Source organism: Oryzias latipes, chromosome 21 (genome assembly GCF_002234675.1).
Source record: "Oryzias latipes chromosome 21, ASM223467v1".
Lineage (NCBI taxonomy): Eukaryota > Metazoa > Chordata > Actinopteri > Beloniformes > Adrianichthyidae > Oryzias > Oryzias latipes.
In genome coordinates this window covers 26,935,442-26,948,220 of record NC_019879.2, presented here as the reverse complement: position 1 = coordinate 26,948,220, position 12,779 = coordinate 26,935,442, and the positions used below count along the sequence as shown (strand labels likewise).

General features: G+C 37.1%; 1 protein-coding gene across 1 annotated transcript in view; it reads right to left on the bottom strand.

The window, feature by feature from the left end:
- Positions 1-12,779, bottom strand: part of pth2r (parathyroid hormone 2 receptor) — an 87,636-nt gene that overhangs the window by 48,191 nt on the left and 26,666 nt on the right. The window contains exon 5 of the mRNA XM_004082021.4: positions 10,012-10,109. Within this exon, the coding sequence (XP_004082069.2) occupies positions 10,012-10,109 (98 nt within the window). The remainder of the gene's footprint in view (positions 1-10,011; positions 10,110-12,779) is intronic.

Here is a 12,779-nt window from a genome sequence, read left to right as displayed (position 1 = left end):
AGAACCCTATAATGGAAGGCAGCATGTGTACATACTGTACAACTCGCACTTGGTGAGAGCTGGGAAGTGTTTTGGAGCTCCCGCTGACGTTTGGTACTAAACCCCAGCTCTTCACTTTTAAGCAGACAAAAAAGCTGCTATTCCGTTCTTTGCTGCACTTTGGAAATACTATTAAAAAACATCTTATTGACAAAACCATTCGGTTCTTTTCAATAATCTCCCAACTAACTGTTACATTTCACGTTTTGGGCCTTTTTTTCCTTACAAAAATGGGCAGACTTAGCGGTTTGGGGGTCACATGTAAATAATAAAATGGGGCGCTGTGCATTTTAATCGTTTTTTTTTTTTTTTATCTAGGGTAACCTCTTCACCTGTCCACCTTTAGACAGCATCCATGTCAAGAATCAAGATGTTTTGATAAACGTCTGAAGTCTGAAATCACATTGAAATGTTAAAGGAATGTGTTTTTTTATACATTCTTTTTACCTGGAAAAAGACACACTGAATTTATTGAATGTGCTAATTTGTTACCCACTCACTTCCTAGTAGAAACCAATGGCAGTATCCAGTCTTCTTTATTTTGTCAGTTTTTACTAAAGAAAAATAAACACTTGAATTATGGAACCATTGATTGTATAAGAGAACTGGACTGAGTGAGGCATCACCCATAGACAATGGTTTACTTCCAGCTCCAACCAAATGAAGTCAATTTAGTCGGCATTAATTCACCATACGGAAGTCACCATGCTGGAACTATGCAGTGTTGGGGGTAATAGATTACAAAGTAACAGATTATTGTTATTTAATCACTTTTGTCAGTGACTGAGGAACATAGCGGATTACAGTTCAAATTCCGTTAATTAAGTAACAGAAACAGTTAAGCAGCAGAATTTAACCCTCCACGTCACGTCGGGCGGTTGCTTCCACATAGTGCGTTAATTTCTGATAATGTGCACTTCAGAGGCCATTAACCCGCTTAAACCATGGTCATTTGCAAAATAAATAAATATTCAATCGTTTTAACCGAGACCCAGCAGCCAATCACAATCGAGTATTTATTGACCCGGACAATGCTTTAGTTGCTGGACTATAGAAACCCTTGTTACTTTGTTACTTGAGTTCTTGCCTGCTTTTACATTTTGCTTGGTAAAATGAAACAAAACGGAGGTTAATCAAAAATCTTTTAAAAAGCTAAGTTACTGTGGCATAGTCGCAGTTGGGGATTGGTCAAGGTACAGACATGCCTTCGTTGCTGCAGTCACGTTGCTTTCCAAACTGGCTCAAAGATGAGACGAAAAGAGAGGCTGCAAGGAAATCATCTCATCCTCGAGGAGCAGCAGGTGAGCAGCAGAGCAGAGACCCGCCCAGTGGACTGTTGTGTCTGTTGCGAGTGAAACAACTCTAGAGCCGCTCTTTGGTGTAAAAGACAAGAGCCGACTCCTTCCTGGGAGTCATTTTTTTCTACAACATTTCATCCTTTCCTACTTTATTTTTTCTCTCTGCACGTGACTTCGGCTCTGGTCTCTACGAGTTGGTGCTCAGGGCACTCCGCAGAGGGGTGGGGGTAGATTTGCAGCAGTGCAGAACTGTGCACAAATGACAGACGTAGAGAGACAGGGGGAACTAATTGTAATGGTAAACCTAAAGTCAGTGAAAATGAACATGGAGGAATTAAATAGTTCTTTGTGTTTTCAAAAGAGTGGCTTAATTTCAGATTTGATAGATCTGAATATAGACGTAACAGGTTCATCTTACTTTGAGCAGTGGCACAGACCACATGTGTTATTACTCTTTTTTGTGTCATTTTTCACACTGTTGTCTGTATTCTAATGAAGCCAGGTTATTTCTTGAACCAGGTGCACACTTTGCATGAGGCCTTTGCCTTAAAAATAAAGTTCAAAGAAAGACAAGAGGATCTAGTTTGTGCCGTTCTTCCGTTGAGAATTTGTATACGAGAGGAAAACAAGTAAAGTAACGAGTAGTGAATTACTTTTTCAAATAGATAATGAGTAAAGTAGTTTCATTACCATTTTGATCCAGTAACTAAGCTTTTTACCCAACACTGACCAGATGTCAGAAACAAGCTCGGGGCAGTTTATAACTTGAATAACCTCAACTATAGAAAAAATATTGTGTAAACATTTTGAAGAACAAAACATGTTAACCCTTGTGCTATCCTAGGCACTTTAGTGCAGGGGTCTACATGACCCAACTCCCAATGTTAGAAAGTGCTGTGAACCTTTGTTCTTCAATGATTTGTGATCTTCACTGGTGTCCTTGGATTACATGAAATCTTTCCATCTTTATCCACCTTTGTCATGGTAGGAAGAACACGTCAATGGTCATCTTGACCCCATAGGATAGCACAAGGGTTAAAAAGAAAAGGTATCAGAGCAAAAATGGGTATTCTGATAAATAGAGTGACTGAGTCACAGCTGTTTATTTCTCTATAGACATCTATGGGATTTTGGCTTCTTGGAACCAGCAGGTATTTCCTGTTACGAACGGCAGGAGGAGGAGTCACTCAGTGCAATTTTCATATACAGTCAATGGATGGAACAAAACGATACCCTATTAAGTCTTTTTTTTCTTTTCACCTGTTACCCCGGTTGGGACATAGAGCTCTCTAGGTGGACTAGTCTTTGGTGAGTCCTTCCAGCTGTCCCCACGTTTACCCCATACTATTGATCCACGTGAAAGTCTCCCCCTTTTTCTTTTGCCTTATAGTGCTGGATGCAGGTTTTCTGTGTCAGGCTGTGGCTAATCCATCGCCATTGTCTTTTGGAAACATCTTCCTCAATGGGTTGCACCAGCAACCCTATGAAGTAGCGTCAATAAAGAGGGGGGAAAAAAAACCAAATCCTTTGCCTTTCCTCTCCTTTTGCATTCCATTTCGACTTTTGTTGTTTGTTTTTTTGAGAGAGATGTAATTTCTAATTCCTTCTGCTCTGCAGAAACTGTGTCCTATAAACCACAGGTTTTTAGATTTTGGCTATAAACAAAACAATCAATATTAAAAGATCACTGGGAACACTTTTAGAATACAGTAGATCAAAAAGTTGATCAGAGTGGGTCTTTAAATTCTATGCAACCTGTGTATGGCAGCAACTTCATTATCATGCCTTTACTGGTTTTAGAGAACTTGACAGACCAAAGCTTCCTGAGATCACATATTTTCCTTCCTCTGCTGAGTGCTGAGAGAGGAAAATGCTCACTTTTAGACCTTCAGATCTGAAGGCTGTCATTTGTAGGAACTTTTATAGTTTGGTTTATCTTTCTAGTTTCTCCATTTCAGATGGAAGTGTTTCCATTACTCTTTGCCAAACATGGAACTTGATATCTTGAAGGCTAAAATCTCAGGGTCAGATCTTGTGATAATGTGCAGTTTATCATCATTGTTGGTGAGGGGAGAGCCTGTACACGAATTATACAACACCAGGGGATCCACAGATTGAAAGTTATTTTGAATCTAAAACTATTGTAGTTATGATCAAACATTCCCTTGTCAGAGCTAGTTTTGGATGAAGGGACCCTCATTCAGCCTTGCAGCATCAAACATAGCTTAGATGGTGGCACATTAGTGGAGAGACATTAAAGTACATTTAGTTTTTTTGTTAAAATTGTTCCTCTGGATGTTCGTACATTCTGCATCAGAACTATTTTTAAAGCAGCGGCTCCTTATTACATTTTTGCATTTTTTTTTCCTGAGTTTCTTCAGTTAAATGCTTCTATCGTAAAAGATGCCTCACTATGATTCAAATACAGTATATTATCTTTTCTTTGCCTTTTTTTGCTTTTGTTATGATGAGTCACCATGGCAACACACTATGTACACAGAGAAAGCAGCTCATAGCTGATTTAAAAGTCTAATTACCTGTGAAATAGACCAGAAAATAATTTGGACAAAAAGGAAAAAGTGGAGAAGAGGAGAAGATTTAGGCTCTTTTTCTTTCCTTTGACATCACATGGAACCACCACATTTCTTAAAAATAATTGGCAGAGGTATTGGAGCAACTACAAATGCAATATTACACATGCATTTGTTTGTTTCAATCAGAAACCACAACAAGAACCTCTACCTCACTCCTGTGTCTCCACACCGTTTCCCTGTGATTACTTTGTCATTATCAGTAAATCTGCAGAGACTGAATGTAGAGTTGGATCGATAATCTGTAAAAACAACCTTTTCCCAAATTTAAAAAGCACAAAAGAAAAAGGGAATTCATTTTTAATCTGAAAGAAATGAACTAAAGTTATACTTTGTTTAAAAATGAGAAAAATTGAAAGCACAATGAGTACAAAACTCTTTAACATACTATATTCAAAATTAATAGTAGTATTATTTCGGGAAATGTATACAAAACAAATATTTAACTATTAAACTTTAAATTTAGATAGTAAAAATAAAGTTAGTTTTTGTGCATCTACAGATGCACTATGTAAAAGATCAAATACGTTACTACCTGTTGTAAGAATGTTGGAAAATTGTATTTTGTGCCTTAAAGAGTAGTTTCCCCTTGATAGTGCATTATTTTATTTTAAAGATGAGAAGAACATGATACTTTGAGAGGTATTTTTATGCTTGAATCATGCAGAGAAAGAACTAATGTAAAAAAGAGAGGTTCTTAAATTTGTACTGAAAAAAAAATTGTGATTATTGTCAAAACTTGGAATCTATTGGAATCTGAATGATGAACGAGCAGCACAGAAGAGGTTGTAAAACTGTCAGATCTCTCTGTGGGGGGTCAGCTCCCTGTTGTGCTGGTGTTGGGAAACCCTGCAGCTCAAACACAGTGCAGTTTCTAAAATACTGACTTCTGGCTATTGCAATCTTGAGTGTTTTTTCCATCTTTTTTTTGGTTCTTTTGGCCTCAATCCAGGACCAGAATCCTAGTTTTGCACCATAAACATGTAAATATGAACTATGATGACAAGAAAAGTTTAATGTATCCTTGACTGTATCCACCCATCTCACCATCCAACAATATAAAACACTCACACATTAGGAGCGCTGTGATTTTTGACCGGGACAGCCTCTACAGACTACAACAGGTGCGAAAATATGAATGCAACTCATAATTGTGCAAACTTATTTTGATTTATGTTGAGTTCACGGGGTCATTAAAAATAAAATGCTCTTCTAAATAGTTGTTCAAAATCATATATATCTATGGAAAATTCCTTATAAATTGCAAATTTGATCAGATTTTCTAAGGCACAAATAGGCCTGACGTGCAGCTTATCTGCACAGATGTATAAATTGACAGTTCAGGACAAAGACTGCAGGAAGAGAGGAGTCAAAAAGTGACCTTAAGTGCTTGAATCACATTCTGCAAGACTGGGACTGTAGATATGAAGCAATGTTAGACGATTAGTTTCCAAGTGGAACGAGTAATTCCAGGGAGGACTGTATGAGATAAGAAAAAAAATACTTTTAAGTTTTATGTCTTTGAAAAAAAATTAGAGATATTAAAACCTCAAACGTTATTGGATGAAACAGAAACAGACCCACTCAGGCTTTGCCTTAAAGAGTGGTTTTTAAATTAGGATTATGCTGCCTTTAGCCAAAACAAATTAATAAATAAGTAAACGTTTTCTAGGACATAGTATCTGCAGAGCGGCAGGAGTTCAGCCTGACTCCCTCTCATCCCTTTGTTTACACTTTCTCCTGCTAGCTTACAGTCCCTCACAACCCCAACCTAACTTGACCAGGGCAACAAAAATGGCAAGCGATATCAGAGCTACCCAGCAGTAAAGTTTTGAGCCAGATACCAGCTCAAAAGAGAAAAACGAAGACATACGCGGATAATTTTTCTGCAAGTGGTTGCATCAGAATGGAGTGGAGCAGGGAGCTTGTGGTCTGCCAATTGCTCTAGTGCTTTTCATCTGCTGCTGATTCACAACAATCTGAATCAAGAAATACTCAGAAATTTAAGTTTAAGCTCAAATTCTTCACATATGTCCTCCATCATTGTAAAAAAAAATGCCACAAATAACTTGTTGAAAAGATGTTCTTCAAAGAAGTTATACAACACTAGACAGATTAGTCAGAGTAGAGAAAGGCCTTTAGTCCAGCTGCATCTGGACTCCTTTGATGGTCATGTCCTCCACCTTCCATGGATACCCAGAGTTCAATAAAAGTATAAAGGGAACTGTGTACATGTAAGGCAAAACTCAAAGGAGCTGTCTATTACAGTTTTAGAAATCCTAAATATATGGTAAAATAAACATGCGAAATATACAGTGAACCTGGATGACCCCAAAGAGGCGAGGGGAAGGGGGGCCTAAATGTTCCAAAAGATTCTAAATAAAGCTTTCAATTAGTTGAAAGGTAAAAGCTTCAAGGAGGCATGAAGACCCTGTAGCTTCTTTTGAATGAGCCCATTTGATCACCATGACCCTGTTGACAAGATCTAAACCACCACCGAGCAAAGGAAGTTCTCCTTCAGTGAGTCACTGTGTTTAAAGTGTTTCTCTTCTTTTTCCTTCAAAATATTTTTAAAAATCCACTTCAGTTTAGAGATTCACCCAGGATTTTCTAAGAAGAAAAATAAGAATTTTTAATTATCTCGTGAAAATTCCTGTTTTATACAGTTTGCTGGTTTTTGTTATTTAGTTCAGGTATCTGCATTTCCAATTTAGTTTTGTGCAGAATTTTTAAGCATTAGCAATCCCAGATAACATGCCAAACATTTACCAATACTCTGCGCTCCACTGGTTTGATGACGAATCCAGTTTTTTGCCACCTTCATCGCCCAGCTTGATTCGGTCAGACACTTTAAAATGACCTGACACAATATATCTATCACCTCCTTTTCAATTCAGAGATTGTTTTTCTGCAGTCCTACCCCCCTACCTTTTACTTTGAGAGAATATTGGGAAGGCATCTGCTGCTGATAATCAGTCTTTTAAGTATTGATCACCGCCAAGTGCGCAGACCTTTATTAAAGCAGAAGTTCTATCAGTTTTGTGTTCAAAACAATACAAGTAAAATTCTGTCGAGACGTAGAGAAAGAAATGAAGAGGGAAGTTGGTCTTCAGAAAGCAGAAGCTCCTGAACATCAATTGAAGCTGAAGTTTTCAAACTGTTTTGGAATGAGAGTTGAGGCACAAGTTGCTCATCTAAAGCTACCTTCACACTGAACGTGATTTGCTAGTCGGGGCGTCCATATCAACATTAGGCTGACTTATAGATGCGATCAGAGGTTCGGCGGTGCAAATGAAGCATCGTGCGCAGTGGTCTGGCGACGGCGTGTTTTGGCCAGCGAGATGAAAATATTGATGAACGATGAATATTTGCTAATGAACTCAAATGTCTAAACTTTGGCAAAGAATTTTCATCACATCAACCAATCAGGGACTCTGTTTTGACGTGTTAATGATCAGAAGGTGTAGTCCAAAACCAACATGGAGGAGAATCTAATCGTTCTCGTCCTAAACTTTAAAAAATTCTTCTCATTTGTAAGGAGACAATATTTAAAAGGTCCTCTAATTTTATTCTTATTTTTTCCTTCCCCGTACTAATGCGGGACAGCAAGTCGTCAATCTGGGTCACAGAGATACAAAGGTACCACTTAAAAGCGGCCGTCATTTAGACGCAGCTCCTGCAGCAGAGGGTGAACCTGACCGTACTGGGAGAGTCTCTGAATGACCTCTTCAACCCAGATATGGAGATGTGATTACCAATGTTTTGTAGAGCTCTTTAAAAGAACTAAATATGATCTCTCCACATCATCAGTGTCTTCTATCGACTGTATATGAGATGTACCGCCGGTGGTTCCATATAACGATGAGGAGGAAAATGCTGGACAGAGGCTCCCTAAAGTGCATCTAGTTTATTAACACACTTTTGAATAAGCGTTGAACAGTGAATTCACGGCGTGCCTAGAAAGAAGTGAAGGATGTGAATTTGCTGCCCAATACAACGGGCCATTTGGATCTGCTTCTTACCATCTAAAACCCAGCAAGAGCTGCAAAGTCCAATCATCTTTTTATCTGTGTTCAAAGGATTCTCAGTGGTCTTTTAATTAGGACTGTGTTGTTTTTAGGCAAAAGAGAGAAAATTGCTACAAGAACATGTTACAAAACACAAATTCATTCAAGGAGGTCTTTAAGAAAAATACATTTTATGTGTATGGGGATGGCCATTAGATTATTAAATGTAGCTTTCAAAATAATGTTATCCATTTCTAATTTTAACTTCTTTCATTTTGACAGCAGCAAATACAAGTTCCTTTCAAAACAAAATACACCCAGTGTTAAATAAGATCCTCCTGCTGCAGCAGATTAACTTCAAGAAAGCCAAACACGGCATTTTCCATCATTTTGACTTCAGTGTTCCAAAAAAAAAAAAATCTATACATGTAAAGGAAATTATATCTATTTTGTGTCTGAACAGCAACTAACACATTAGAACTTTGCTCTAATAAGTAAACCATTCTGAGCAGATTTAACTTTTTACCAGTTTTTTGCTCAGTAATCTGACATGTTAAAAATCTAACCATAATGATAAAACTTTATCAACTGAAACAAGTTACCAAAAGCACAAAACCAGTATTTTCTTTGAAATTGTTAGCATTTTTCTTTAAACCTTGAGACCCACAGTGGAGGGACAAACGAGTTGAATGTGGTTCTGTTCTGGTAAAAAGAGTCTGTGATGCTGGCCAACACAAAGCAAATAATCCTTACTATTACAGCCCATGTTTACTTAATAATGCTTTCGGTAATTAAAAGCCTTGAGGTTTTAAAGGGAATTGAAGCTTGCACAGAAGAAAATGAGGAAAATGTTGAACCATTCTTTTTTTTGTGGGCAATTGGCAATTATGCTCCTTCACTGGAGAATTGGTCCAATGTTGAATGTCAATTAATTTTTATGTTGGCCATAAGATCTACTGCAAAGACAATTTTGTTTTTATTTTATTTTATTTTTTTGCATTTTTCTGATAGAGGACATGAAGCAAATTGAGCTTAAAATTGCATTTCTGAGTAAATCTTTATTCAAACCATTGTCAATCAAAAGCAGAGGGAAGAAAGCCGTTAGAAAAAGAGACGATTTGTGACGTCGAAAATAAGCTGGGCGGGCCACAAGCTCCCTGTGTTATGACTTATTTACAATTTACATGACAATTTAAGACAATTTGGTTGGAATATTTGAATTGTGCAGTAAACTATATTGTTAAAAATGCCCCACAACTCAGAGGTGAATTTCTGATAAACTCCTGCTGCTCTGCTGGAGAAACTAAATTAGTTATTTTTCGACTTAAACTGGCATAATCATACTTAAACCAATGGAAACGCTTTCACAATAGATCAAAACATGATTGGAGAGGGACTTTAAGTTAGATTGGCTTCATTTAAAGTATTTCTCAGTATTTTTTAGGAAATAAATATGTTTAAAATATAAATATAAATATGTTTAAAAATCTAGTTAACCTGGGAATTTGGTGTAATAAAAGGGATTAATCTCCATTTTACTGAAGTTAATAAAAAATAAATGAGTATAATAGCCGTCCTTCTGATTGTGTCGGAGAAAAAGATGATGTAAAGGCCAGGAGGATTGTTGGAGGATGATGGATAAAAAAAAACTCACATTTCACACTAGTATTGAAAAAATTCAGATGACTTTAAAGCTTGCTTTGGTACAATTTAAACCCCCAAAAAATACAGCTTAATCTCAGATTTCCATTTTCTTTTTTTGTTTGTTTTGTTTTTTAATATACACATTTATTTATTATCAAGAAGAACCTCAAGTTTCCCACATAAAGAGACTTAAAAATAACAAAAACCAATGTAATCTTATTGCTCAGATTGGATTCTGGGAATGAAGGCAGGTGGCATAAAGTCGCTCAGAGAAACAACAGCAGATGCCACAGAGGAGTCGTTTTTAGTTTAGCTTGTGTAAGTCAGCAGCCTCTGCAGATATTCTGCTGGAAAGAGTTCCTGTCTGTCTTTGTTCTGCTGATTTCCAGGATGTTCTCCTGGGGTTGTGACTCAGAGCAAAGCAAGTCTTACCTGAAGTATCCAATGATCATGATGGCCACTAGCAGAGAGCTGAAGGACACAGCGTAGCCGGTAGTGTACATGACATACAGCCTCTCAAAGAAGTCTTGCTGTGAACACACACAAATATAGATTGGCTTTAGAGTTTTCTCTGCCTGACACAGACGCAGAATGTACACGTGCATTAGTCAGAATGGCCTGTCTGCACTGGATGCTGCAGAGGACAAGATGTTTCTGTCATATTTTTGAACTCAAAAGAAAAATGTCCAAAGAAATGACAGTTCTTTCAGGAGATTTAGTGATAGAATGAGAAAGCATGTTTGCTTCAAGAAAAGAGTTTGTGTGAAGCTCATTTCCTACACAAACACACACACCTAATGGATCAAACTGTGTCCTATAGGTGCTATGGTTCTGCTAAACATAATGAAGAGGAAAATTACAATTTGTGTTGATTTCATTGTGACGTTTTATTACACTATCAGCACATCTAGTGTAACATAAAAGCCATATGCCCAATTTGCTTTCTGTTCATTTTAATAAGTACACAAACAAACTAAAACAATAAAACTACCAACTGATAATGGGGGCATGTTTTGCAGCTGTGTGTTCATGCACGAGTCCAACCACATTATTTCGAAGCAGAGTATCTATCTCAGAAATCTTGCAGAAATTGTTCATGAACTGTAAGCCTGCATTTTAAATATTGATGGAGAAAAAGTATTTGTCACATGCAGACCGGTGTATGTACCAAAATTGTTCGGCCCGCAATACGTGTTCGGGGGCCTGAAACTAATGATGACGTCACATTACGGTAGCCCCACTTGGACAAACTACATAGCATCAAGTTTTTCTCTGGCTCTACATATTTTCATTTCACGTTTCCTTTTGTAACCTAAAGTTCTTTTTGTTCATAAGTTGTGTCTGACATTATTCTTTGTAATGTTTATAGAGAGATTTTGCCACAACCCACGTTATAAAAAGATCTGTGGCTGTTAGAATAAACCTGCTTCTCCAACATGTCTCTAATCAGTGCAGCCGGACTCGTAGCTTCGTGTTTGCAGGCAGGGGAGGATGCTTTGTTAAAGTGTGCAGTCCGGATGAGGCTTTGGACCGCAGTCCGTCCTGCTGCTCTGAGTGAGCGAGCTGTCGGACTCAGGAGAACTGTGTCTCCCGGGAGTTTTGAGAGGGTGTGTGTGTGCTAGCGGAGGTAGCTTTTGAATGAACAGTCCTGAGAAACTGTGCAAACAATCATGTGAATTTGTGTTTCCAGTCAGGTCCAGACAAAACGAAGGCTGATGTTATTCCAGTGTAAATTCATCCAAGGCTAAATGTTGTTAGCTTATTATGGACCCTTCTTCCGGGTCCATTCCGGCAATAATAAGGCACTGATAAAAAAATTAAAAGCGTATATGGACTTAGTAATAATCTTAACAAAAATTAAAGCCTGTTTAGAAGACCATCTCTATGTTGGAGCTTTGTTTGTTTACAACGCATCTCATAATTTCTTCTTCTACGATCGTACAGTAATTTGTCCGGACCAATCACTAGCTTAAATGTCATCGGACCAAAGTACAGCCAATCAAATAGTGTGACGTCATCATTAGTGTTAGGCACTTACACTAATGATGACACACTTGACACACTTATTGAAGAGTTTTGGTACCTACACTGGAACTCAAATCAGCGAAAAAGGAGTTCAAAACCACTGCCATACATAGGAAAAACACAAATATAAACTAAGTATTTTTGTCTAGTTTGATTATATATTATCTTTTTACACTAGGTTACTTGAAACTTTTCAGTACACGTACTTTTACTACTACTACTGCACTTTTACTACTACTACTACTACTGCACGTACTTTTCAGTACGTGCAGCCAAGATGCAATATGCATCTTGGCTGCACGTACTGTGGGAATAACATCAGCCTTTATTTAGTCAGGACACGACTGGAAACACAAATCCACGTGATTGTTTGAACGGTTTCTAAATACTGAGCGGCATTTCTGCTTTGAAAAAAAAAAGAGTATTATCCTATTTTTTGTAATTTTTGCAGTAAGAAAATAACTTGTTACTCTGAATTGAGGTTTTTGCACATTTTCAATAGTTATTGTGGGATTATTGTGTAATATAGTGAAAAGTCGTCTGTAAAGACAGAAGCTGGGGTTATACTTTTAGCATTGCCACAAAAAAACAGTTTTAAAGTCAATTATAAGTGGAAATTGTAAAATAGTTAGGATAAAAAATGCTCAAAAACACTCCAAACCACTAAGGGTTAAGTCGATAAATCCTGAATATCTTGAGTGGTTTGATCTTAAAAACATGACATTTTAAAATGAAAAAAATAAAACAATTAATAAAACTTTTTTACTTAATCTTGACGACTTTATCTTAAAATTGTAATTTCTAGCCTTCGTTTAATTGGTCTAGAAATAAGCATAGTTGGCTATTGTGTTTGAAAAAAGAAAATTTTGGGGGGGATAAGAACCTTTTTTTTTTTTTAATGACCTATACACATTTGTTTCAAGACACAATATTTCCAATTACCAGAGCATCATATCTATGAGTGTCTATTGTCTATTATTTTAAGATCAAATTTAGTCCCAAAAGAGCAGAACATCACAACTTTTTTTTTTTTAAAACTCACCAAGACAAATTGAACTAGTTCTTTGGCAGATTTTTGTCATTTATAACAAAGGAAACACAGCTATTTTTTATTGTATTCAGTGTACTATTTTTCTAATATGGGCCACATTACAGCCTATGTGGAGACAATTTCA